This window comes from Caretta caretta, chromosome 25 (assembly GCF_965140235.1).
Source record: "Caretta caretta isolate rCarCar2 chromosome 25, rCarCar1.hap1, whole genome shotgun sequence".
Classification (NCBI taxonomy): domain Eukaryota; kingdom Metazoa; phylum Chordata; order Testudines; family Cheloniidae; genus Caretta; species Caretta caretta.
Window position 1 is genome coordinate 20,159,875 of NC_134230.1, and position 27,846 is coordinate 20,187,720.

At 40.0% G+C, this 27,846-nt stretch overlaps 1 protein-coding gene across 6 annotated transcripts in view; it reads left to right on the top strand.

Moving 5' to 3' along the window:
- EPS15L1 (epidermal growth factor receptor pathway substrate 15 like 1) overlaps positions 1-27,846 on the top strand; it is an 83,392-nt gene that overhangs the window by 44,840 nt on the left and 10,706 nt on the right. For 4 of the 6 annotated variants that reach the window (XM_048830798.2, XM_048830799.2, XM_048830803.2 and 1 more), the window contains 4 exons: positions 1,596-1,656; positions 3,482-3,564; positions 6,720-6,852; positions 25,420-25,625. In XM_048830798.2, coding sequence (XP_048686755.1) covers positions 1,596-1,656; positions 3,482-3,564; positions 6,720-6,852; positions 25,420-25,625 — 483 coding nt within the window. Of the gene's footprint in view, positions 1-1,595; positions 1,657-3,481; positions 3,565-6,719; positions 6,853-19,357; positions 20,880-25,419; positions 25,626-27,846 lie in introns of those variants that run through there. The other 2 variants (XM_048830801.2, XM_048830802.2) reach the window with 2 other exon arrangements.

The following is a 27,846-nucleotide window of genomic DNA, read 5'->3' on the forward strand; positions in this document are numbered from 1 at the left end:
TGCTGGCGGTGCTGGCAGAGCTGGGCGCCTGGCAAGCAGACACTGCTTTCTGGCCACCCAGCTCTGAAGGCAGTGCAGAAGTAAGGGTGGCATACCATGACCCCCCCTACAATAGCTTGCAAACCACCACCCACCCACCCCCCGCCCCCCCCCCGTGACCCTCTTTTGGGTCAGGACCGCCAGTTTGAGAAACTCTGGTCTCCCCTGTGAAATGTATATAGTATAGGGTAAAAGTACATAAAAGACCAGATTTCATGGTGGAGACCAGATCTTATAGTCTGAGACACGTTTTTCACAGCCGAGAATTTGGTAGGGCCCTACTTATAGCAGAGTAATGGTATCCTTATGGTGAAAATGTGTTTCAGATAATTCCTTTCTATTTACAAGCATAGGGCAACATTTTCAAACTTCAGTGCCTAAAGATATGCACCTACATAAGTGGCCAGATTTTCACAGCTGATGAGTACCTGCAGCTACTATTTATTTAATGAGAAGTTGTGGGTACTCAGCAGCTCTGAAATTAAGCCACGTCTATTTAATGTCAACTTTTGGCACTCGAGTATGAACATTTTGACAATAGACTTCTGTACAAATACGTTCTTGAGTTCTGAATTGTAGACTAGTACCAGCTTTATTTTACTGAAAGATCCCCTGCCTGGAATGTGTTCTGCTCAATGGGATATTTGCCTGTGTAGTCAGCAACCCCACGTTGTATCATTGCTATCAAGACTACATGCGCTAATAATGTGTATTTATCCAAGAAGAGTATTTCATGGTGTTTGGTCAAATGCAAAGTCCGCTGACTATATTAGAATTACACTAGAGCAGAGGTTCTCAAACTGTGGTCTGCGGAGCTCCATTCAGGTGGTCCGCGGATAGTTTCCTCTAAGGTATGTGCCTGGGTGGCTGCACATGAAAGAATGAAGGGCCACTTACCTAATTAGTGGAGCCATGCAGGCGTGAGGTGAGGTGAGGTGGTGGCCTTGGGGGGAATAGGGAGTAGGTGAGAGGGGTGATTGGGGTGAGAAGATGGGGTGGGGGGAATTTGGGACATGCAGGGCTGTGGCAGACAGAGAAAGAGGCGATTTTCCCCAGCTCCAGGGCTGCGGCTGCCAGGGAGAGATGGCCTTCCTTCCCAGCCCCAGCTCTGTGGCTGCTGTGGCAGGGGGAAAGACCCGACTCCTTCCCAGCCCCAGGTCGGGGGCTGCCGCAGTGGGGGAGAGAGGGCACATCCATGGCATTAGAAAGGTAAGACTACTGATATTAAAATATGAGTTGTGTGCTTTTATCTGTAGAACAAAAAAACCTTTATTATTAAGGATTCTTTTATATAGTGCTTTTATCCAAAGTGCTTTACAATAGTTAGCTAATGGTACAAACAACATTCGGAAAGATCGTTAAGTGGTCCGCTGAGACACACAGCAATTTTCAAGTGGTCTGCGAAAAAAAAAATTTGAGAACCACTGCACTAGATTTATTTGGCCTAGAATAGCAGTTTTCATAGTGTAGGGAAGATTTTGGTATACACAGAAAGGTAAGTGCAGAATACATTAAAATTATTAACATGTACCATTTCTTCTTTCCTCCTCATTTAGCCTGACCCCTTTGAAAGTAGCGATCCTTTCACATCTTCAGGTATCTCTTCAAAAGGGCCAGGTAAGAGGGAAGTATTTTCTTCTGTAAAATGCACAGGTAAACTCTGCTGCCTTTTTGACACACAAGTATATCAGTTAAAATTTGGAGATTGCCAGAGTCAATGCGTAGGCGTAAGCAGACTAAACAATTGCTTAGGGCCCTGAGCAGTTCAAGGGGGCCCCCTATTAATTATTAGTATGTGTTGTGGGGAGCCCCCCAAAATATTCCTGCTTAGGACCCCCAATGGGCTGGCACTGGAAATTGCACAGAGTTCACCCTCAAGCTTCGAAATAGCAAAAGCAGACTGCAATTCTATGGGATGCATCCTCACGGTGTACTTATTACAGACTATGGAGGGATCCTCCACACATGCACTGTGCATTGCTCCCAACCTTTCTTCTAAGCAAGCAATGATGAAACAGGAGATAAATTAATCCAACCTGAGGCAACCTTAACTCTTTTGGGGGAATTCCTCTAAGTGGGGAATTCCAAGGGCGGCCAGGGCAGTGCCTGGCAATGTGACTCCAGTGGAACCATGCTGCTGGGGAGCCAGGAGATGTACAGCTAGTGCAAAGGGCCTGGATACAGCAGATTGCTCTGTCCTTCTAGCAGCTCTCTCAACATCCTTAGCTTCTGAGGCCCAAACTACCTGGACCTCCTCAGGTAGGAAAACCACACACCTCTCCCAGTGGCAGAATATGGAGAAATCCTCCATGAGGGGAGAATTTTCATGTGCTGCCCCTTTTTCTCCCCTTCTCCTCTGGATGTGACAGTCTGGGTCTACCTTCATTAAGAACATGTGTCATTTGAGCATGACTGATTCTCATGGGTAAAAAAGACTTCAGGGTGACTTATAGAAGTTTTCAAGATCATGGAAGAGTTTGAAAGAGCTGAAGCTGATAAATTGTTCTTATTGGTTATGAACTCAATTGGGGAACAGAATTTAAAAACTAGGATACTAGAAATAAACAGGAATTTAGAGATGCTATTTTCTAATCTTTGGAAAAACAATGCTTGAGAAAGGAATCTTTGAGAGAGTTGGAATGTGGTCTGAGTAGTCTTGGGCTTGTCTACATTGGGAAATCCAGGAAAATTAATCCAAATTAATTAAAGTTGTGAATTTAATATGGATTATTTAAACCCCTGTGTGAACACCAGCTTTCAGAATTAAAGGAGTCTGAATTTGATTTATCTTAACTAAACCAAATTAAGGCCACGTTAATTCTGAATGAGGGTGTTCACACAGAGGTTTAATGTGGTTTAAATAATCAGCTTCAAATTCATACCTTCTGTTAATTCAGATTAATTTTCCTGGATTCTCCATGTAAACAACCCTTAAGTAACAGACAAAGTCTGAATGAACAGCATTAAAAAGAAACTATGGCCTACAAAAGAGAGCTTGAATGGAGTAAACAGATGGAAGTTCAACTAATTGAGCTTCTCTCCTTATATATTTTCATCTCGGTAATAGTGCATGCCTTGTTACTGCCAAATTTTTCATCCAAGGGAAAAAAATTGATCATTCTTTTAGTTCACTAAAGTCATGATTGCTGACTTGATAGTATTTTAAAGCAAATGTTTTATGAAATCACGTTGTAGCTGTCAGCTCCTATTTAAAGAGACTTTGTCATGATTTGACTGCATCATAAAGAGAGAAACATGACTTTCCTGTGAATCTATTAAATAATTTGTGCTATTGGCACTAGTATTAAGAGGGCTTCTTTATGTTGGTGTCCTTTTTCAATTTGTCTGGTGGTCTACTTCAGTGACAGTAGATTTTTCCTCTGTCTAGGTATTATATTAAACAAAATAAAAACCATATTGCTTTGTTCTATACTTGTTTCAGATCCTTTTGGAACGTTAGACCCATTTGGAAGTGGTGCCTTCAATAGCAATGAGGGTTTTGCAGATTTTAGCCAGATGTCAAAGGTAAATGTTACCAAAGGAAGCATCAGTCCTTCTCTATAAACATTTTTTCCTTTTTTTTTTTTTTCATATAATTCTTGATGAGTGTGAAGAAAAGAATAGCATTATATTGAAACAAGCAAAATCTTGCAGTCACATTTGGAAAAATCCTCTGAAAGGGACTAATGATATAATTATTTTGGACACAGCAGGCTTTTAAATAACTTGTTTGTCTGTCTCACCAAAATCTCTAGATTTTGGGGGGGGGAGCAATAGAGGGGCGTATCTGTGTTCTAGTGTAATTTAGGTGACCAAATGATTATTATTGAGTTACCCTGGTGGTTCCTAAGTTAAGGTTGCATTGAGATTTACGTGGAAAACAGGATTCAAATCCCTTCATTTGACTTTCTGTATTAGAATTTACTCTCCAAATTTTAACATAACATAACTCTTTTTGTTATTTATTTAGTCAAAAATGTATTAACATTTTTTCAGAGGAAACATTTAAAAGTGAACATTTCTTGAAATTTCTCTAGAAAGTCCCAACTTTTGGGGGGGTTCCTGTACTAAAACAGACATCACAGATTAAAACTTCACAAAGTCCATGTCATTTTTTCCAAGATTCTTTTTGGAGAGTTAAAATGAATGTCCATCGCCCAACCTTTACAGTCAGCTCTACAATGACAAGTTGAATGTGTGTGCACTTTAGAGAAAATATTGGATAGGAAATAGATTTTATTTTTTAAGGGATTTTCATATATTGGGAAAGAAAGGAAACCTTTAAAGATATATTTTCCAGGGATTTTAAAATTAGAATGTCTTTGTGGCCAAAATAATAAAATACTGTCTTGTTTTGCTTATAAAGCTTTTTTCCTCCACTGGGTGGCAGCAGCCTCTACAAATAGCAGGATGTTTGGTTTTAATTAGCAGAACTCTCAGAAGGATCTCCCTAGGAGCTTGAGCCTTCTAGTGCTTTACCTACAGAACTCCTATTTTGTTGCAGAATCAAAATTTAACATACATTTGAAAACATGATAAAAATGCAGTAAAGCAATGGATAAATCAGTGTGGAATCACTTTTTATATATTTATTTTTTAATGGTTGGCAGGGTCCTTTACAGGGGCTGGGCTCTGGGAGGGAGTTTGGGTGCGGGGTCTGGGCTGGGGCAGGAGGTTGAGGTGCGGGAGGGGGTGCAGGGGGCAGACTCTGGGAAGGAGTTTGGGTGCGGGGTCTGGGGCAGGTGGTTGGGATGCAGGAGAGAGTGAGGGGTGCAGCACTTACCGTGAGTGGCTCCCGAAAGCAACATGAACACCCTTCTGGCAGCAGTTCCTAGGCGGAGGGCCGGGGGGGTCTCCACATACTGCTGCCTGCAGGCACCATCCCCGCAGTTTCCATTGGCCACAGCTCAGGGCAGGGTCAGCGCACGGAGACACCGCCCCCCATCCCCCTTCGGAGGAGCCGAAGGGATATGCCATCCGCTTCCAGAAGCGAAGTAGAGCGGAGCGGGCGGGCAAGAAGCCGCCTTAGCCCCAGTGTGGTGGCGGCGGGGGCCCCGGGCCCTTTTAGATTGCCCGGGGGCGGCAGGCAGGGCCAGGGGAGAGACCCGGCTCCGAACTTCAGTGGAGCACAGGCCCATACAACTCGCTGCCCCTGCCCGCAACCCAGAGTCGGCTGGCACTGCTCAGCTGCTAGTGTCCATTTGCTGTGTAGACAAACTTACAGAGCTCTTCTTTGGGTCTGGGAAAGGTAGTCCCAGGGTCACAGCAAACTGCAAGGTGGAACAGATTGTTTAGCACAGGGGTTCTCAAACTGGGGGGTCAGGACTCCTCAGGGGGTCACGAGGCTATTACATGGGGGGGTCGCAAACTGTCAGCCTCCACCCCAAACTCCTTTTTGCCTCCAGCATTTATAATGGTGTTAAATATATAAAAAAGTCTTTTTAATTTATAAAGGGGGTCGCACTCAGAGGCTTGCTATGTGAAAGGGGTCACCAGTACAAAAGTTTGAGAACCACTGGTTAGTTAGCACATATTATTAGGGACCGTTCAAGGTAGAGTGGCCTGTTAACACACCCCTACGGTCATAGGACAAAAAGACGGGGTTAGTGGGTTACAGATAGTTGTAATGAGCCATAAATCCAGTGTCACTGTTTAGTCCCTGATTTTTAGTGTCTAGCAGAGTAATGAATTTAAACTCTCAGGCTCATCTTTTGAAACTGCAATGCAGGTTTCCTTTCAGGATGCGGACTGATAGGTCAGCTATAGAGTGATGGCTTCGTGAAAAGTGTTCACCCACAGGTGATAGGGTGTCTTTGTCTTTTATCATTTTCCTGTGTGAGTTCATTCGAGAGCATAGTGATTGTCTTGTTTCACCCCCATAGTTGTTGGTGCATTTAGTGCACTGGATGAGGTACACCACATGTTGTGATAGGCATGTGTAGGGTCCATGGATCTTGAGAGGTGTGTTTGGGATGATCATTGTAGCTTTGGAAATATTTCTGCAGGTTTTGCATCTCTTGTTCTGGCTGAGTTGTACGCTACAGATCTTTTAGAGTGCGGTAGAAGGGTCCATGGGGCCAGTTAGTGCACTCTAGATTTACACCCCAGCTTGCCATATACTCACTCTGTATAGACAAACCCTAAGGAACAAGTGTGTGTGTGTGTGTGTGTATGTGAATATAAAAGAAGTGGTGTATAAAAGCTGTGATGTGACAGCTATAAAATAGTCCTTTTTTTATATATGAAATTTCAATAGGTATGTACACATTGAGTACATTTTACTACGTCCAGTACGCCAAATACCAGATTAGTTACGGTTTCTGTACAATAGGGTAAGATAAAAACAGGAATAAAATACAGTTTTACCTCCCATTCTTTCCCCTTATTATTCCCCAAGTGCCCTTCCTTTCTTGTCAGGGATAAAAATTGTAAAAAGTGCCTTAGGTGACTTAAGGTCTAAGTACCAATGAAAATTATTAGGAGTTAGGCTCCTAAGGGACTTAGGTGCTTTTGAAAATGGAACTCAGACTCCCTAGTCACTAAGTTGCTTTTGTGAATTTTACTCCTTATCATTTTTCTGAGTTAATTCAAACAGGAGTTAATAATTTTCACTTACTTTCTATAAAGTTAACAGGTCATCTTTACTATCTGCATATGTTTACCTTTCCTTTATCTCGTAGCCCACAGCTTCAGACCCTTTCACCTCCTCTTTTGGAGGGATGGGATTCTCAGATGACCCTTTTAAAAGTAAGCCAGACACTCCAGCTCTCCCACCGAAGAAAAGTGTTCCTCCACGACCCAAGCCACCTAGTGGTAAGTACATTTTTTTCCTAGTAGCCAATTCCCCCAGTTTTCACATCTTCTTTGTCAAGATAAAGAGGAATTTACGATTTTCTGTCTTGTCGACCTCGGTCAGCCCAGATTCTAAGAAGACCAGCAGCTGATTCAGACCTGCAGTACTTGGGACCAAATATCAGATTTTCAGTAAATGGCAAGATGTGTCTACATGTTTTTGCATTAGTTCAGCTCAGAGGTGCTTCTGAGTGTATGGGTCAGTTTCTGTTTTGAGAGATACCTATATACAAATGAATCTGCTGTATAGGTTGAGCTAAGAATACAAACCTTGTTTTAATATGTTGTTCAGCTTCAGGTCATTTGCTGTCCCAAGATTTCATTTTCTAAGCTGTTCAGATGCTGGTGAAATTGTTTACAAATGGGAGACATTTCATAAGCTATTAGTTTCAAGTCCACTTTTATCAAGCTGTGGTATATTTCAGTTGACTTAAACAGTGAATTTTTGGTTAGCTCACAGAAAAAAGCATAATCCTGACACAAACATGCTTCCAGTTTGGTCTCTAAACTCTGGCACCAGATTTTCTGTAACATAAAAATGTATAGGCCAAGCATCCAGAATTTCTAGAAACACTTTTTTTTTACTATGGTAATGAGCATTTTGCAAGATCTGGCTAGATATTGTAACTGTCACAGTTCAGGACAACTAAACCTGTATTTCCAGTCAATGGTCCAGCAAGGCACACACTCTTAGGATTCCAGCTCCCCAGCCATTGCCTTTCTTCGGTGGAGACCTGCATCTCACTCCCTTCTGACCATGGTATTTCCAGGCTGCACTGTTCTTGGCCTTCACTGTGTTGTTCCCAGCAGAGACCAGCGGCCCAAACACACCAGTTTGCTTTCTCTTAAGAGATGGTTAAGAGTATGGTTGCCCACAATTATAGATACCACACAGCTCTTTTTAAGCACACTATATTATTCTTAAGGTAAAAGCACTACAGAGAAAACATTATTAAAAACAATAAAAGATCCTATCTGCATGCCAGAGATCACACTAATCCTAACATGGGCTCTGGCAAGACTAGTCCTTCAACACCTCACCTTGAAATTTATGGTTTCAAGTTCATCATTGCTTCAGCTCAGAGTAAGCACATAGTTGTAAGGGGCATTGGTAGGCCAAGTCCTTCCAATATTTCCATAAGGATTGGGGCCCTCCATGAGAGGTTCTGTCCGTTTGCTGGATCAAGAAGAAGGCCCTGAGCCTGTTTAAGACCAGGTTTTTTATCCCAAATCCTTTCTTTGTCTGTTGGTCCCTGGAGAATCCGGTTTAATTGGTATATGCATATATCTTTCCAGGGGCTGACTTCAAACGGCTTATAAACAGAGGAATTATATTAGCATCCCCCTCTTCCAAGAGGAGTTACATACAATTCCACAATAGCACATATACAATTGCATTTTTAAATAATCAACCCAGAGGTATTAAACCTAATTCAGTAAGGTTTAACTTAATTCAGTAAAGTTCATTCAGGATATTGCAGGAAATTGTTAGTCTGCCACTGTAACCCCCATACGTTTTAAGTGTGGGTCACCCAGTTCCTTTGCGTTACATTTTGGTATTGTCTGACACTTTTGCTTTGCAGTTCTCACACCTATTCAACTTATAAAGCAGAATTGCTCATTTGGTTGGCACTGCAGGTTAGCTAATCTCTCCCACCCCACTCAAAAAGAGGAAGCACCCTTATGGATATGCTCCGGATGGTACTGTAGGTTCTCATTTGTTGTAAATCATGCCTTTATCTCTGAATCAATGTTTGGGACGTATTATTTAATAAATCAAAATCTTTGTGCAAACAGAATAAATTTAAGTCTTGCCACCTTTATGGAACCTGCATTTTTGCAGCCTTTAAATCTTCAAACACTAGTTTTCAGCTGCCATTTTGGCTTTACTCCTCGAAAGGATCTGATAGATACTTTAAAAAATTGGTTTCCAATTGATAAGGCATTTTGGAGCATTGCAGGTCTGAGTATGGATGAATACTGACAAAAAAAAAGGATTGTAATTGTAGCAAGGTCCTTGAAGCAGTTAATTCCATAACTATCTACTTATAGGGTCTCTATCACCATAGTATCTAAGAGCTTTCCAAGGATTTAAAAATAGAAATAATAATACATTACATATACAATAAAACAGACCACCAGGACACTGAGCACTGAGAGAGAATATACTGTGCAGCAAGAGGTAATCTCTTTGCCATCTAGAATGCTACGTGTGGTGAAGTGTTGTATTTTTTTGTCAGTTTTCATAGGAGGTATGTTATTGATTAGAGAATACTTTATTTGGTCTTTCTTTCTGGAAAAGGGTCTGAACAAAATAATTCAAAATTTAAAAGGGATCTGTAAAGTGGAATGAGACCAACAGATAATACTGATGAGGCGTATTTTAGTATTATTTTTAAGTGTGGCGTCTTTCTGTGTCTTTCTTGCCTAAACATGATTATTCCTAGCAAATACAGTGTAATTCTACCAACAAAGACAGGGAATGGCAGTCAAAGAATGACTTCTCTGAGTACTCCTCATTCTTTCCCCTATGGATGTTACCTTGATTTGTATCTCGTCCTCCTCCTCCTCAGTTATGCAAACTGTCTTAAAAGGTGGTTGACTCAGAGTACTGCCTATTTTGCCTGTATTTTTAGCTGTAATAGGCTACATTTATTCGGAGTTCATTAATTTGAATTTATTTTTAATTTAGACAAGAGAACATTGCTTTTATCTAGTTTTTTGAAAGAGTAGCATCTTAAGTATCTGCATTTCTCCTGTTATGTGAAGACAGAAAATTTACCAGGAGCAATACTCTTCTGTTAAAGGAGACTATAAAGGAAACAAAGTTGTTCTTTTGGAAAGCAAATGAGCCTCACGTACAAATGCACAGTTAAACTCCTCCCTTCCTTCCACACTAGCAATCATCAGTGGTTTCTTAAAACATGAGAAATTACATAGTAATGTTCTGTGATGCTTGCAAGAGATACAAATGAGTGTTATGATGGAAATCCTGTTCACAAAACAAGTAACAGAAGAGGAACTTCCGTTGTTTCTTACCTTGCTCGTTAGTCCGTTTAATTCAAAAACAAGTATGTGGTAAAGATCTTTCTAAGAGGTGAACAAATATCAGTTCAGATCAGACAAATCTAAAACTTGGTCTTATTACTGTCAGTTTACACTCTTCCTTTATCATGTAGTTGATAAGAAAAATACACAAGCATTGTGTGAAAAGTACTTATGTGGTTTGTATCTACCTTATCCCCTTCATTATTCAGAAAACATAAAGTACCAATAAAAGGTCTCTAACTATCCTTAGGTAGAGGACACTAATACTATGATTTCTACTTAATCTGAATTGATTCTGCAAAATTATTGATCTTGTGCCAGATCCACCTCTGCAGGGACAGAGGACGATATGCATTGACTTGCCCCTGTCCTTGCAGGGGCAGCTGCACTAGGAAGGTGATTCATCCCAGTAGAGGCCAGCAGCAATGTCACCACTGCCTTCCCCATTGGTTTCTGTAGTGTTGGAGCCCATCTTGTGGAGGCTGCCCTAGAAAGACAGTGAATCCGCACATTCATTATCTAGCCTGGTCTGATACCCGCTTTTGGATCTGTGCTGACTGGCTGGCTCAGAATCACCTGACGGAGCAGAAACATGCCCCTCAGACCCACTCTTGCTCTTGGTGAACTTTCTGCGGTAATGAGTCCATAGCCTGGGTTCAGCCAGTTATATTTAATCGCGCTCCTTGTATTAATTTCCTATTATATCTCATTAAACATAAATTGCTTTGACACTGGAATTCTCTCTGTCACTGTGATATGTGAGTACTGTTACTAGGCTATCGTTGATCATCTTTGTCTTTGGTAAGGGATTTCAAAGGGGTCTCCAGAAATGCACCTGTAAAAAGGCATATTTATACATGTAAATGGATAATTAGATTTCAAGACCAGAAGAGGCCATTATGATCATCTAGTATGGCGTCCTGTATAACACAGGCCATATTTATTATTACACAATAAAAATTTATGCCTTATTTTGAGTCTGAATTTGTCTAGCTTCAACTTCCAGCCATTGGATGATATGCCTTTCTATGCTAGATTAAAGAGCCCACGATTAAATATTTGTTCCCCATGTAGATACTTAGACTGTAATCAAGTCACCATTTAACCTTCTCTTTATTAAACTAAATAGATTGACCTCTTTGAGTCTGTTGCTATAAGGCAGTGGTTCTCAAACTTTTGTACTGGTGACCCCTTTCACATAGCAAGCCTCTGAGTGCGACCCCCCCCCTTATAAATTAAAAACACTTACAATATATTTAACACCATTATTAATGCAGGAGGCAAAGCGGGATTCGGGGTGGAGGCTGACAGCTCGCAACCCCCCATTTGATAACCTCGCGACCCCCTGAGGGGTCCCGATCCCCAGTTTGAGAACCCACGCTATAAGGCATGTTTTCTACTCCTGTAATCATTCTCAAGGCTCTTTTCTGAACCCTCTCCAATTTATTAATATCCTTCTTGAAGTGTGGACACCAGAACTGGACACAGTATTCCAGCAACAGTGGCAGCAGTGTCAAATATCCTCTCTCCTCCTCCTTGAGTTCAGTTTATGCATCCCAGGATCATACTAGCTTTTTTGGCCACAGCATCACACTGGGAGCTCATGTTCAGCTGATTATCCATCATGACCCCCAAATCTTTTTAAAATTCACTGCTTTCCACTGTACTATACTGGCAGGTATTTCTGCTCATACATAGTCCATTGTTTGGGGTCATTGCTGTTGCATCTGAAGAGAGCAGGCAAACACAACATACAGTGGTGGGCCCTATAGTGCGGGTCATGTACCTCCCTGAAATCCATATAATTCCATCCCTCCCCACATTTTAAAAGAAACTCTTGAAATTGTTTCCCCAAAGCTGTTTCTTAGACTGTCCTTTATTAGCCTTATTTTTATCCTACAAACATAAAAGGAGGACCTGTCCTTAAGCCTAGTTTAAGGAGCTATCAGAGTTAGTTTTTTGCCTCTTCAGTGTAAATCAGGGTTGTGTTCATTGTTGCGTAATAGATAGTATAAATTACATTGATATTTTGGATGAACGGTGCCATATGTGAGCGATTTGAATTGTATTGTAAATGCTTTTAGAAAATCCTTCTAATATCTTGATATCGTTTGTAGATTTACAAATACACTTAATTTTATCTTTTATTCTCCTGTTGTAAGTAGCTCTTTGATTGTAGCACTCAGTGTTACTAAACTTTAAGGCATTGTGTATTTCTTATGCTAGTATTGCGTCCTGTAGAACTTACCTGTAATTAAAAAAGGAGGAAATTAAAAGCTGATCCACTGAAACCTGTCAGTTAAAATGTGCTGTCTGTAGGTTCTCACAGATTAACAATTACATGTTTTCTGCAATGAACTGCAGATTAAAATCAGTCAGAGTTCACCGCTAACTAGTTTCTAGGTAAAAGTTGTTGATTGCGAAAAAGAGAGAAACAGATTTTTTTAAAGTACAGGAAGTTCCTGTGTGGGTGTCAGTGATTGGGTTATAAGTAAAATTCAATACTCTAGTGCTTTGATCGTGGGACCTGCTGCATTTACCCCACCCTTACCCACTTCCTTTAAATGCAGCACCATGCATTCCACATTGTGGTTTTAACAGTACTGCTAACCAGTGATATTAGTGGAAGAACCTTCACCACTAACCAGTGTGTAACCTTCAACCTCTTCTTCATTTTTATTGCTTGCTTATAGTGGTTGTGACTTTTTTAACCTTGAAAGAATATAAAAATCATAACATTTTGAAATAAAAATGTAATCTACTTATAAATGTGCCTTCTGCTTACAAATGGCTGTTGATATAGCATGCAGTATAAATTAATGCCTGTAATAGTAATTTTTAAAAATAACTTCTGATTGCTCTAGTTTTCTCTCCTTTGTAAATTTGGAATTTGAATTAAATGTCTTATATCTCAATAACTAATCTATTTTTTGTATGTACGAACTGTTGATGTCTGCAGCGATAATATATTTTCCATTAGTATGCCGCACTTCCATGTTTTATTGGTACACTAACAAAGTAACAAATTGCTGGAAAATAATCACATAATATTTTAGAATTCAAGGGAGTAAGTGTTAAACTCAGTGTTAAATAGAAATTGCTTGGCTATTATTTGTTTAAAAAATCTAGATATTTAAATAAATATTAAGTAGGACTTCCCATTCTCCTGGACTATTTGATGCCATATATTTTATGTTTACTTTTATATATGCTTGGTAAAATTTTAAACTATAGACTCTCACCAAAGCTGGAGAAATTAGCCAAGATTTTAGATTTTTTTTTTCATTCTGTATCTGTGAGTCTTGTCTACTATGGAAACTGAATTTATAAACTGGTATCTCAAAGGTTAGTGGTTAGCACCTCTGCCTTTGAGTGAAGGACTTTAATTCCGTTCCCACGTTGTTCTTATAATTGGTATTATTTCTGAGCTGTCAAAATATCACAAGAAATCCTGAGAAGACGAAAACTGTGAACCTCCCGCTGAGCTGGCTTCAATTAAGTATGACCCTGATCTTTCAAAGGGATCAACTTGTTGGAGCTCTATTGGCTTCAGCAGGATTCAGTGTCAGCATTAAGGTCTGCATAAGCGCATCCCTTTTCAGGATCAGAGCTTACATGAACAATAAAATAAATAATTGACCTTTCCAAAGCAGATTTATTAAACATATTTGATTCTGAGACCCTTTTAAATTTCTTTACATTTCAAAGCATTAAGACCCTATCCTACTACCAATAAAGGCAGTAAAGTCTCCCATTGACTTCAGTAGCAGCTAGATCAGGTCCTATATGACCTTTTCCTCTCCTCATGAGCTGGCAGATGAATGCAGATGGTATCTGAACCTTGCAATGTGTGTAAAAGTGTCAAGAATCTTTTAAATACAATTTAAACAATATTTTTATCCGACTATCCTGCAAACTCCAAGTTCAGTTGTGTACATTATTCCATCATCTGCAGGAAAGATACTTCCCTAACACTGAAGACAGGGGCTTTGCCATAGCTTCAACACATGTAAGTTAGTTGGAGCGGGTTATGTCAACCACAGTAAAGAGCTCCCAAGAGCTAAAGGTATGGGAACGGTAGTCAGTCCCTAGGATGAGCTGTTTCCATTATTGTGCAGTTCATATGCTACATGGCTCTTATGGACTGTTTAGGGGGCAGAGGCCCCAGTTTTAACATCCCAAGTGTGAATTTCTATTGACAGAAAATGTGAGCACAGGTTGACTCTGGAGCTACAGTGGATGAATGACTACATAGAGATGTATAGGTATGTATTCATATACATACCAGGTTTATCATTCTAGACCATTCTGACATCGGTTGCTCTCTTCTATATTTGGAGCTTCCTCCTCCTTTATGTTAATGATAAATATAGTTATTTTTCAAATGTTACTTCTCTAAATCTAAGGTATTTTATGGTTTGGCTATTTGACATCTTCTGAAACTTTTAGATCTGTAAAAATAGTTCAGGATTTAGTACTCTCAGAGTGTACAAAGGGGTAAGGACCTTAGGTCAGCACTGCCTTTTGCATTGCACAAGAACACTTTTAGTAGTGTTTGTTTTTTCCTCTCCTATCTCTCTCAATTGGATGGAAATTAGGACAAAATTTTGTTCAATTTCTTGATAAAATATTGAAAACCAAGGTTGAATGCTATATGTCCTGTGGATACATTAGCCTAATTTTCTTAAAAAGCCATATTTTTAATAAAAATCTTAATTGCCTGAACACTTAATACAAAAGGTTTATCTGAACTCTTATCACATTTCTATTATTTAGGCTAAATCCTTTACTGACTTGCATCCAGTGCAATATCACTCGGCACAGTATTTGGCTTATGTATTTCTTCAGATTACTTTTAAGAAGAGAATAGTTGTTTTTGATGTGAAACAATTATTAATTATGCAGTATAGTTGAAATAAAGAATTTACACTGAGCAAATTGGTTAACAAGACAAAAGCAAATACTAAACTTCCCTTGCAGTTTTAAAGTTTTATATTCCTCTTTACTCAGGGCTGTACTTTATTTACTTGTGTTAATTCAAACCACGTGGATGGCTTCCTTTGGGAGGCAGGAAGAATATAAAATGGCTTTATTTAATTAGGTCCTCAACCAAAAAGGTATTGACCTTATTCCCACTCATGGCTAAGCACCTCTGGTTTTGCAGAGCTTTGTAACCTTCTGGATGCATGTTTGGAATAGTGTGGATGCCTGCTCATGGCTCTGTAAGTTGATGTCCATGATTATAAAAAGGTGGTGCAGTCCCCAGTCATCTCAATTCCTCCTCCTTTGCGGCTGTGAGCAGGAACCTCAGCTTTAGAGTTGGTGACTGACAGGAAGGCGTATTTTTTTCATGACTTCCAGAAGACCTGACAGTTAGGTTACAATACAGGCATCCCTTGTTGTGTAGGATAAATGACTCATGGGTGGAGCAGCTGGCCCAGCCACAAACTAAAAATTCCATTCACGTTTTGATTCTGTTGTTTATGATGATCTCTTATTCTAAAGATGATAGTTCAGTACTAATTGATGAAGCAAGTTGTTCAGAAGATAATTTACCTGTTCATTTTTCCCCAACATAACAAAATGATACAGCAGTAGCAACTTATAGTCAAGGTTGCATAATGATTTCTATTCTAACCTCCTCTTTTAGAAGGTTCATAACTTTTGGAAATTTTCACTTTTCCAGAGACATTTTTTCAGGTCTAATGTCTTTCAAAGGGGTGCCTGTTTTGTTTTGTTAAGTTTAAGTAAAAGTGGTTGCAAAAATTTTGTGTACAAGGAGAGGGAGGGAAATGTGTGTGTATATATACGTTTTATATTTTGTGAACAGCTCTACAGCCAAAATAGCTGAGAGTCTGAAATACGGCAAGGAAATAGCCCTTGCTGAGGAGAAATATCAGAGTATTCTGAAAAAAAAATAGTTTTGGTTTTACTGAGTTATGATCACATACTGAAAATGTGCAGTACATTTGTACTCCTTTTTCTATAAGCTTGTAAAGTGACCAGCTAAGAAAAGGTGCATTCAACGTCTATGGACTGGGTGGATAATTTAGCTGCTTGGAAACAAGTTTATTAAAGTTAGGACTGACTGCTGAACAGTTGTTAAGGTGCCAAGGAGGAGCCATGCTGTGAAGTACTTTACAAACACTGCAGTCCCCAAGGCTTGCATGAATGAGGCTTCCTCTTGCATATCCGAGTTGCATGAGACAGGAATCCAGGTACTGTCACAAGTAGTGTCCAGATTATGGATTTTATACTCATTACTGCCAATTTTTCTGCAAACTAGCAGAAATCTGAAATCCTAGATAGTGAACCTTCTGCTCTTTATTATTTTTTGCACCGTAGAAAGTTCCATTCAAAAAGCTACTTTGGGTACATTTAAAGTTGCATATATAAGCGCTTAAATCAGGCTGTGCTAAATTTAGTGTGATATGTGTAACCTTAATTCTCTACCCCTGTGTGTGTGTATTATTATAATTATATGGTCACACGCTCTTTATCATGTAATACAGTAAAATATCTTTTTTATTGTTTTTGTATTTCTGAGAGAAATTTTAGGCTCAGACCCTAAATGGAGAATCTAACAAAATCTATCAGAAAAGATCAAGGTCTTCATTTCTGCGTAAATGTGTTGTTACTCCATCCCACTGCTTCATTGATAAGCCAAATTCTATAATAGCACACTACACCAGTGCTGCCTCAGTGAGATACTGAGAATAAATATTCACCCTGAACTCCAGTGCTGCCTCTAAACAGCCACCCATGTCACTTGCCTTAAAGCTGGTCTTGGGGTATGAAATTAAGATAAGCGCTTAGTATGGGTGGAGTTCATTACTAAGTTAACAGCATTTACTGTGGTAAATCATTTTGTTCATCATCTTTTTGCTGAAGTGAGTCCTCTGTGTGGTTTAGGTGCACCACTTGGGTAACTGCTGAAACTGCTGTGGTTTCAGAATAGGACCTGTTTTGCTTTTTTGTAAAGCTTTTTTCCCTGAAGCTGTTAGCTAAAATACTGACATAATAAGAAAGAACTGCAAATATTTATTTGCATTTTCCTACTTCCAAACCTGAAAAGGCATTTTACTATATGAATTTCATTGTAAAACTGCACATTTATTTAATCTCCAAGGAATCAAAGTTGAAACTGTCCTCTTTACTCAGTCATCATTAACGACATATGTTTACCAATTTTCTGTTACCATTGTTTGCTTTCTTCTGTTAATTTTGTTGGGAATTTGAGGTTTGATTTGGGTTTTGGGGTTTTTTTGGTCTGTTTGTATCAATATGAAAAATAACTTGTACCATGCTTCTCATACCAGCCTGGGTTCTTGTAATTGCACACATGTAGGGCCAAAGACATGCTGTGCACCCTATTGTACATTTACTTAAGTACCTGGTGCAACTCTCTATAAATCAATACAGAATTTGGCACATGCTGCATTACAAAGGGAAGCATTTGAGTGCCAATGATAAGATTATAAATAAGATTATTAATTGGAGGGCAGTGGTAAGAAGGAAACTAGTACATTGGAAGACCTAATTCAGTGAAGCAGACATTTTCCAGCTTTCAGAATCAGAGCATATTTGCCAGGTGGAGGGCCTTCACAAGAAGAGCCTTCACTGGAGAGAATCCATCACCTGTAAGTGGTCACTGGGATTGGTTTATCCAAGGTGAGCACTGCCTAAAAAGGTGTTGCAGGTTAGAAGCATGACTTTTCCATCTTTGACATGTGTTGCTTCAAAATAAATTACCAAATGAAAACTGTCTTGAGATAAGTTTGTTTAATACAAAAAATGAAGAAAACAGCATACATAAAGTGAAATTGAAGACTTCTCAGTTAACAGTTACTCCATAATATTCATAGTGACACTTCCTTTTGCAGCAGATTCGTTCTTTTGTGATCTGAGCTAAATATGAAGCACAAGAAACCCCGATGCTCTTCACATGTGCTCCGAAACCCACCATGGAGCTTCATGCAAAACATTAAAGTAGACAGTTTAGAAAAAACAGTTTTCGTGAGCAAATAAGTTGCAAGACCTGGGACCACAATTCCAGTTATTGATTCCAAACAGTGATTTCAGCAGCAGAAAATCTAACAGCTAAGAAAAGACCACTTAAAATGGAACAAGCTCGCTCTTTACAAATCTGCCCAGTGGGGTTTGGTATTAGAAGCTATAGGGCCAAATTCTCCTCTTGTGTACCCTTGCAGCCCTCTGACTTAAATGGAAATGCACAAGTGCTTCTGAGGAGAATTTGCCTGATTTGGGGTTAGAGAGCACACTAAAAACCACACTTTTAAGGGGACTTGTTCAAGGACAGCCTGAATCTCAAATTAGGTTTTCAGGCAAGAAAACCTAAATATTCCAATTTTGCTTGTAGCCAAAATTAATTATTTTAAAAAATAAAATTGTGTTTGCACATAAGATCCTCTTGCCTGTAGAGCCTGGACTGTTGAAGAACTCAACAAATGACAGTTTTTATCTTTTAACAGTAATAGTCCAAATGCAGAGTTCCGTATTTTTTTAAAGAATAGACTTGCATGGGTGTATGTGAGAGAGAGATCTCCCATCAGCTGTGGCCAAGAGTGGAATGTGTTATGAATATAATGAGGTGGGGGTTAGGGGAGTTCAAAGACAATCTGAAACTGGCAAAGGGCATGAAAGAAGGTCCATATTAGAAGTGAAGAAAGCTAATACTGCTGCTAATTCCTGTATATTTTGTGTAATTTCCTTACCTTGAGGACAATCTGCTAATTTGATCAGCCTTGTTTTTAAAAATATATTGGCTGACCATGAGGCTGAAACCTGAAGTTGACATTTATAAACAGTACCTAGTATCTGTTGTATTAACTAGAAGTGCAACATAGGGCATATAAAGAACTTGCCATGAGCACTCTTCCTCAAATGCATCATGAGGACCAACTGGCTGAGCAGAATCAGAGGAAGAACCTAGCAAAATTGCAAGCAAATCCATTTTTTTTCTGCCATACCTTGACATTTATAAAGAATTGGAGGGCAGGAAGTCCATGTTCTTTTTCAGCCTCAGTCTGGACTCTCTGAACAGTGATTGTACCCAGGTTTTTTAAGTGCAGATGATGAGCTTCTTTGGCCACCACTTAGGGTATGTCGACACTACGAAATTAGGTTGAATTTATAAAAGTGTGTCCCTACTAAGCGCATTAAGTCGGCGGAGCGCATCCACAGTACTGTGGCTAGCGTCGACTTTTGGAGCATTGCACTGTGGGAAGCTATCCCACAGTTCCCGCAGTCTCTATTGCCCATTGGAATTCTGGCATGAGCTCCCAATGCCTGATGGGGCAAAAACATTGTCACGGGTGGTTTTGGGTACATGTCGTCAGTTGCCCCTCCCTCCATGAAAGCAATGGCAGGCAATCGTTTCCACCTTTTTTCCGTGCAGAACCCATACTGCTGTCAGCAGACGGTGCAGTAGGACTGCTTACTGTCATCATCCACCGCTTCCACTGCAATTCTGCTCTCCTGCAGACGACATACCACGGCAAGCATGGAGCCCCCTTAGCTCACCACTGCTGTTGTGAGCGTTGTAGACACCTCACGCATTATCCTGCAGTATGTGCAGTACCTGTAAAAGTAGGCAAGGAGGTGACGACAGTGCGATCACAATAGTGATAAAGACATGGACACAGACTTCTCTCAAAGCACGGGCCCTGGCAATTTGGACATCATGGTGGTAATGGGGCAGGTTCCTGCTGTGGAACGCTGATTCTGGGCCCGGAAAACAAGCACAGATTGGTGGGACCGCATAGTGTTGCAGGTCTGGGATGATTCCCACTGGCTGCAAAACTTTTGCATGCGTAAGGGCACTTTCATGGAACTTTGACTTGCTTTCCCCTGCCCTGAAGCACAAGAATACCAAGATGAGAGCAGCCCTCACAGCTGAGAACCGAGTGACTATAGCCCTCTGGAAGCTTGCAACGCCAGACAGCTACCGGTCAGTCGGGAATCAATTTGGAGTGGGTAAATCTACTGTGGGGGCTGCTGTGATCCAATTAGCCAATGTAATCACTGAGCTACTGCTATCAAGGGTAGTTACTCTGGGAAATGTGCAGGTCACAGTGGATGGCTTTGCTGCAGTGGGGTTCCCTAACTGTGGTGGGGTGATAGAAGGAATGCATATCCCTGTCTTGGTACCAGACTACCTTGGCAGCCAGTACGTAAACCGCAAGGGGTACTTTTCAATGGTTCTGCAAGCACTCGTGGATCACAAGGGACGTTTCACCAACATCAACATGGGATGGCTGGGAAAGGTGCAGGACGCTCACCTCTTCAGGAACTCTGGTCTTTTTGAACAGCTACAGGAAGGAACTTACTTCCCAGACCAGAAAATAACCGTTGGGGATGTTGAAATGCCTATAGTTATCCTTGAGGACACAGCCTACCCCTTAATGCCATGGCTCATGAAGCCATACACAGGGACCCTGAACAGTAGTAAGGAGCAGTTCAACTATAGGCTGAGCAAGTGCAGAATAGTGGTAGAGTGTGCATTTGGACATTTAAAAGCTCACTGGTGCAGTTTACTGACTAGGTTAGACCTCAGCAAAACCAGTATTCCCATTGTTATTGCTGCTTGCTGTGTGCTCCATAATATCTGTGAGAGTAAGGGGGAGACTTTTTTGGTGGGGTGAGAGGTTGAGGAAATCGCCTGGTGGCCGATTACACTCAGCCAGACACCAGGGCAATTAGAAGATTAGAAGAGCCACAGCTGGGTGCCCTGCGCATCGGAGAAGCTTTGAAAACCGGTTTCATGACTGACCAGGCTATGGTGTGACAGTTCTGTTTGTTTCTCTTTAAAGAAAACCCGTCCCCTTGGTTGACTCTACTTCCCTGTAAGCCAACGGATCTCCCCCCTTTGATCACCGCTTGCAGAGGCAATAAAGTCATTATTGTTTCAAAATCATGGATTCTTTATTAATTCATCACACAAATAGGGGGAAAACTCGCAAAGTAGCCCAGGAGGGGTGGGTGAGGAGGGAAGCACCGGGTGGGGTGGTGGATGAGGGGAGGAGGGAAGGACAAGGCCACACTACAGTTCAAAACTTATTGAAAGCCAGCCTTCTGTTGCTTGGGCAATCCTCTGGGGTGGAGTGGCTGGGTACCCGTAGCTCCATCCCCAGACATGTTAACAGATTTTTCCAGTAGCTATATTGGCCGCAAACGCATCCCAAGTCTTTAGGGCAAATTAATCATTAAACACGCTTGCTTTTAAACCCTGTATTATATTTACAAAGGTACACTCACCAGAGGTGCCTTCTCCAGCTTCATGGTCCGGGAGCCCACCTCGGGAGGGTATTGGCTCCAGGGTGACGAACAGTTCCTGGCTGCTGGGGAGAAGGGATTCTTCACTTGCCTGCTGTGCGCTATCCTCAACCACCTCCTCCTCCTCCACAAAATCCTCATCCCTGTTGCGTGAGACTCCCCCCTTGCAGGTGTCCACAGACAGTGGTGGAGTAGTGGTAGGGGCCCCCCCTAGAATTGCATGCAGCCCATCATAGAAGTGGCATGTATGGGGCTCTGACCCAGAGCAACCGTCTGCATCCTTTGTTTCTTGGTAGGCTTGCCTCAGCTCCTTAACTTTCACGTGGCACTGCTGTGTGTCCCTGTTGTACCCTCTGTCCATCATGCCTTTGGAGATTTTGGCAAATATATTGGCATTTCGTCTTTTGGAACAGAGTTCTGCCTGCACAGATTCTTCTCCCTATACAGCGATAAGATACAGTACCTCCCATTCAGTCCATGCTGGAGCTCTTTTGCGATTCTGAGACTCCATGGTCACCTGTGCTGATCAGCTCACCACGCTGGCCAAACAGGAAATGAAATTCATAAGTTCCCAGGGCTTTTTTTGTCTACCTGGCAGTGCATCTGATTTGAGAGTGCTCTCCAGAGCGGTCACAATGGAGCACTCTGGGATAGCTCCCGGAGGTCAATACTGTCGAATTGCATCCACACTACCCCAAATTCAACCCAGCGAGGTCGATTTTAGCGCTAAACCCCTTGCCGGAGAGGAGTACAGAAATCGATTTTAAGAGCCCTTTAGGTCGACTAAACAGGCTTGGTCGTGTGGATGGGTGCAGGGTTAAATCAACCTAACGCTGCTAAATTCGACCTAAACTCGTAGTGTAGACCAAGGCTCAGTATTAGATATCACTTATCAGTACAGGGTTTTTGATGGTCTCAGAATACCTAAAACAGCAATATCTTTCTATACCTTTATAAACAACTCAGAATATTTAGGAGTCACCGATAAGTACTTTTGTCAAGATGATAATTTTTCCACCCTATTTACTAGGAAATGCAGATGCAAAATATTAATAAAATGTCAATGGGCAATCAATTCTTGGAACTAGTTTCTGATGCTGTAACTTTCTGATATTCAAATGACATAACCAAAAGGGTTCTCTTTATGTAGAATCATTATAAAATGGTACTGTTGCTGGAGCAACTCTGTAGTTAAGGGTATAAAAGCTATTACGTCCTAACCTATGTTTTTTAGCATCTTATAAATTCCTTTTTGGATCAAATTTCTCATACTTATTCTAATATTAATTTGTTTGGAAAGTTTCAAGGAAATAGTGTGTGTATGTCTAGGGGGTGGGGTTTTTGTTTTTTGCAACTTCTGCTGTTGCACGGAGGTTGCATAAAAGTGTTGTAATAATATTTTTCGTTGCCTTCACATAACTAAAAAAACCTCACTTTTTAAACGTTTTAAACTTACTGTACAGCTAATGAGGGCAAGTGATTGTGACAGGTTAGAAAATATTTGATTTTGATATAAGTAAACATTGGAATGTGTTAATTTTAAAGCTTTGACAATATATTTTTACATTTTTTACATAGTCAACAGTAGAAAGAAAATAAGATTGCTCTGTGGATGAGGGGAAAGCAGTGGACGTGTTATTCCTTGACTTTGGCAAAGCTTTTGATACGGTCTCCCACAGTATTCTTGCCAGCAAGCTAAAGAAGTATGGGCTGGATGAATGGACTGTAAGGTGGATAGAAAGCTGGCTAGATCGTAGGGCTCAACGGGTAGTGATCAATGGCTCCAGGTCTAGTTGGCAGCCAGTATCAAGTGGAGTGCCCTAAGGGTCGGTCCTGGGGCCATCTTCATTAATGATCTGGAGGATGGCGTGGACTGCACCCTCAGCAAGTTTGCAGATGACACTAAACTGGGAGAAGTGATAGATATGCTGGAGGGTAGGGATAGGATACAGAGATACAGGATTGAGAAAGCTCTGGCTGGGATGATTTAGTTGGTGTTTGAGCAGGGGGTTGGACTCGATGACCTCCTGAGGTCCCTTCCAACCCTTGTATTCTGTGATTCTATTATTCTAAAATTAATCTGAACCATACAATACTATATTGTTGTGGAATTAAATTTTTTAGCTGAGACAGCCCCTGTTGTTTTAAGCTGCATTAATTTTCCCCGAATGTTGTGTGCACTGAATAATAGTCATCAGCACCTCCTACTGATTCACTGTGCATTCTGAGAGGACATAAGACTGACTCACCTAGCTATTATAAAGCATGTTTTTATATCCTCTAAAATACTTGGAGCTTGAACTCAATTCTTATTTTTATATAAGGTCATCCTGGAGTGAATGTATTACAGAATTCATATTAAGTTACATATCAAAGGACTGGATGATTCCAAACAAATGATTTTAATAGTCAAAATAGATCTTATCTTGCGGGCCTGGTTACTACTTTGAATGGGCAAACCATCTGAGAATACCAGGTATTCAAGTCTTCTTTATCTTTCTTAGCAGTAGCTGATAATAAATGTCTTTGTTCCCTTCGGATTTCATAAACTAAGGAAAATTTGATCTGTGTGGTCCTTGGATAAAAGAGCTTTAAGAAAATAAGGAAGGTCTGGAATTCATAGTTTTATATGCACCAAGGGCATTAAAAAGGGCTATACAAACACTTGGGGCTTGTCTACACTGCCCTGCAGTTCAGACTAAAATGCTGCACTGTGTGGATGCTACAGATGCGAACTAAAAGGTTCCTAATTCATATTAATATAGTCCTCTAATGTAAACTCTGCATTAAACCCCTATGGGGACACTCTCATTCATGTTAAATTCACTCCTTTTGTTCATTAACTTCAGAGTGTAGGTGAGCCCTAAGTATCCATGTGGACCCTTCTACCATGCACTAAAAGTTCCATCCTGGACTACTCAGGGAATTAACACAGGCTTTTTCCTTGTGTAGACAAGAACATAGTCTGCTCCTGTTTCAGAGCGCAGTACTGAACTTTTAATGCACAGCAGCAGATTCCACATGAATACAGTGCACATCAGGCTAGTGCCAGGTAGATTTACACCCCAGCTTGCTGTGAACTAAGTTTTGTATTGATGAGCCCTAATTTGTGCTGTTTTTTATCCTTTGGAATCTCTTCCAGGAGTTCTCTTTAAATTTCTCCATGTACTTTGTAACTGATTTGACTTTTATATCAAGAAGGGTCAAGTCAGATATTTGTTTCTAGGGGAGCTGAGTTAAGGGTTGTTTGTACATCTGTGAGGAGTGCTAGCTTAGGAGACCATGTCAGTTTTTATTCTTACCTGGTTTATTATTTAGCTCAGGAAAATGCCCTTGGAAAAATGTTAATGCATATTTAATATCAAGAATTTGAATATCAAGGCTAGAATATGGAACCTTTATTCAGGCTTGTCAGTACTTACACAAGTAATCCCATTAACTTCATTAAAGTCAGTGTCAATGCTTATAAGAATAAGTGCTTAACAAGGGTAAGGGTTACACAATCAAACACAATTAAACAATTCTTTGTTTCCTCACCAACTTATTTTCCTCATTGTGCATATACTGTACACTGCAAATGTGGATGGATGAACCAGTTCTGGAAAAGAAAATTTATATATACAGATAATAGTAATTGTTTAGGAAAATCTGATTGTTTAACATAGTTGTTCAGTGTTTGGAAATGTAAAGCGTTAAAGGCCAGATTTTTAAAGTTGTTAGACATTAGGTCCCTAAATACCTTTAAAAATCTGGCCCTTAGTGCTCATTCTTATTTATTATTTAATGAAAGACCCAAAATCAAACTAAAATGTCTCTACCTTTAATCAAGCGAAGTTAACTACAAGTCATAATTGACAAATATTTTTGATCAAATGCCTTTATATATTGGTCTTCTATCTTCTTAAATTTTGTCAATAGTATTTTCATAAATCTAGATAAACTTATTGCTAGTGTTTACAAATAACATTTATGAAAATCCATGAAGAGAGAAACAACTGTTGAGACCTTTTGCAGGGATAATGGGTGCAGTGATATCAGGTTATCTTTTAGATTATTCCAAGAAGAAAGGATGATATTACAGTAAAAGTGCATGAAGGACAATCTCCTACTTAGGGATTTGCATTTTCCATGGTAAGTAACCTCTCTTTTTCTTCTTTTTTTTTTTTCTTCTCCTGAACTTTCCAGGTAAAAGTACTCCTGTAAGCCAGCTCGGGTCTGCAGATTTTACCAAGCCCCATGATCCATTCCAGCCATTTGGGGCTGAGAGCAGTGACCCGTTTCAAAGTAAAAAGGGGTTTGGGGACCCGTTTAGTGGAAAAGATCCATTTGCTCCTTCCTCTTCAAGTAAAACTTCTAAAGACTCTTCCTTGGGTTTTGCAGACTTCAGCTCTGTAAGTTAAGTTCATTGTCTCTGAGCAAACCACTTTCTGCTCTGCTTGCCGCAAACTCTTAGTTTTTTTGTTTTATTTGCAGACCTACTGTCCACTGGCTTCTGTCTTAGTACCTTCATGCTGTCCCCATTGTAGTTCTGTATTAATATTTCTGTGTAAAAAGGCATTTTCTCTCAATAATAAAGGAGTTTTGAGTTTGATACTCAATTTTAAAAGGATTTGTTTTCTTTTAAATTATTTTACTACAGTGTGCCTTTTCTCTCAAGATATTTGTAGCAAAATCTATGTACTGTTTTTGTTGCATGGAGGCTGCTTTGTAATTGATTTTGGAAGCCAGGATGTAAACATTCCTCAGAAATAATTGTTGAAGACATTTATATAGCAGTTTCACCATATCCTGAAAAGTAAATCCTTAAAACAAAGGGTTCCATATAGTATTTGTAACTGTTTGTGAAAAAGTTCTGACAATCCCGTCACAATGTTTTCTGTATGCACTGGAATATGAATCATAAAGAGACATATACAAGAGAGAGTGGAATTAGCTGTGGAATTTTGTTTCAATTACTGATTATGTATTTTATGAACTTTAATGTTGATAAATGCAAAGTAATGCACATTGGAAAGCATAATCCCAATTATACATATAAAATGATGGGGTCTAAATTAGCTGTGACCACTCAAGAAAGAGATCTTGGAGTCATTTTGGATAGGTCTCTGAAAACATCCACTCAATGCGCAGCAGCAGTCAAAAACGCGAACAGAATACAGGGAATAATTAAGAAAGCGATAGATAATAGGACAGAAAATATCATGTTGCCTCTAAATAAATCCATGGTACGCCCACATCTTGAATACTGTGTGCAGATGTGGTCACCCCATCTCAAAAAAGATATATTGGAATTGGAAAAGGTTCAGCAAAGGGCAACAAAAATTATTAGGGAAATGGAACAGCTTCCGTATGAGGAGAGATTAATAAGACTGGGACTTTTCAGCTTGGAAAAGAGACGGCTAAGGGGAGATATGATTGAGGTCTATAAAATCATGACCTGTGTAGAGAAAGTAGATAAGGAAGTGTTGTTTACTATTTCTCATAACATAAGAACTAGGGGTCACCAAATGAAATTAATAGGCAGCAGGTTTAAAACAAATAAAAGGAAGTATTTCTTCACACAACGCACAGTCAACCTGTGGAACTCCTTGCCAGAGGATGTTGTGAAGGCCAAGACCATAACAGGGTTCAAAAAAGAACTAGATAAATTAATGGAGGATAGGTCCATCAATGGCTATTAGCCAGGATGGGCAGGAATGGTGTCCCTAGCCTCTGTTTGCCATCCTTGTTGGGAAGCTGGGAATGAGCGACAGGGGATGGATCACTTGATGATTACTTGTTCTGCTCATTCCCTCTAGGGCACCTGGCACTGGCCACTGTTGGAAGACAGGATACTGGGCTAGATGGACCTTTGGTCTGACCCAGTAGGGCCATTCTTATGTTCTTACATAGAGAAGCCCTTGTTAAACAAAGCAAACTAAGGTCTGTTTTATAGAACCAGTATATTAACATCCATATTGCACCCCATTAGAAAAGATCAAAAGGTCTTACAGCAAAGCCAAGTGCCTTTCTGGGAGTAAGTACCAAATTTTCTAAAAGCCTGGCTTTGTTTCTAGTGTTGGCAGATACATTTACAATGACTTCAAATGTAGTATAAGAATAGATGTTCTAAATGCTACTGGTGGTGAATAGAAAATATGTTCCATACAAAGCCTCCATCCTGTTCCTTCTTTCATGTGTTTAAGTTTTTTGTTCTGGATTGCACTGCCACACAATAAAATTACCAACTCAGTCTATTTTTTAAATCTGGTGGACGTATTTCACTGTTAAGTAGGTGTTGGTTTTTATTTAAAAAGTTTAATCTCAAGTGGTATTAATTTTTAAACAGTTTCCCCCAGTATTTCAGTTCACAGTAAAACGTGTCTCATTCTCCTCCCTGATATATGTTTAACTGAGGTCCTCTGTGCATATTTTTTTAGTTGCCCTCAATTCTTTAGTTTATCTGAAAATATCAAAGCTCTAAATATTATTAAACTTTACCATAATTAGCAAAAGTCTGTTGAAAGTTGGTATGCAGTTAAATTCTGTGACTGTATACAAAATGGTGACATAATAAAAATCAGACACAAAGCTTGCATTATCTGCAATTTTTTTGAATGGTACCTAGTTTCT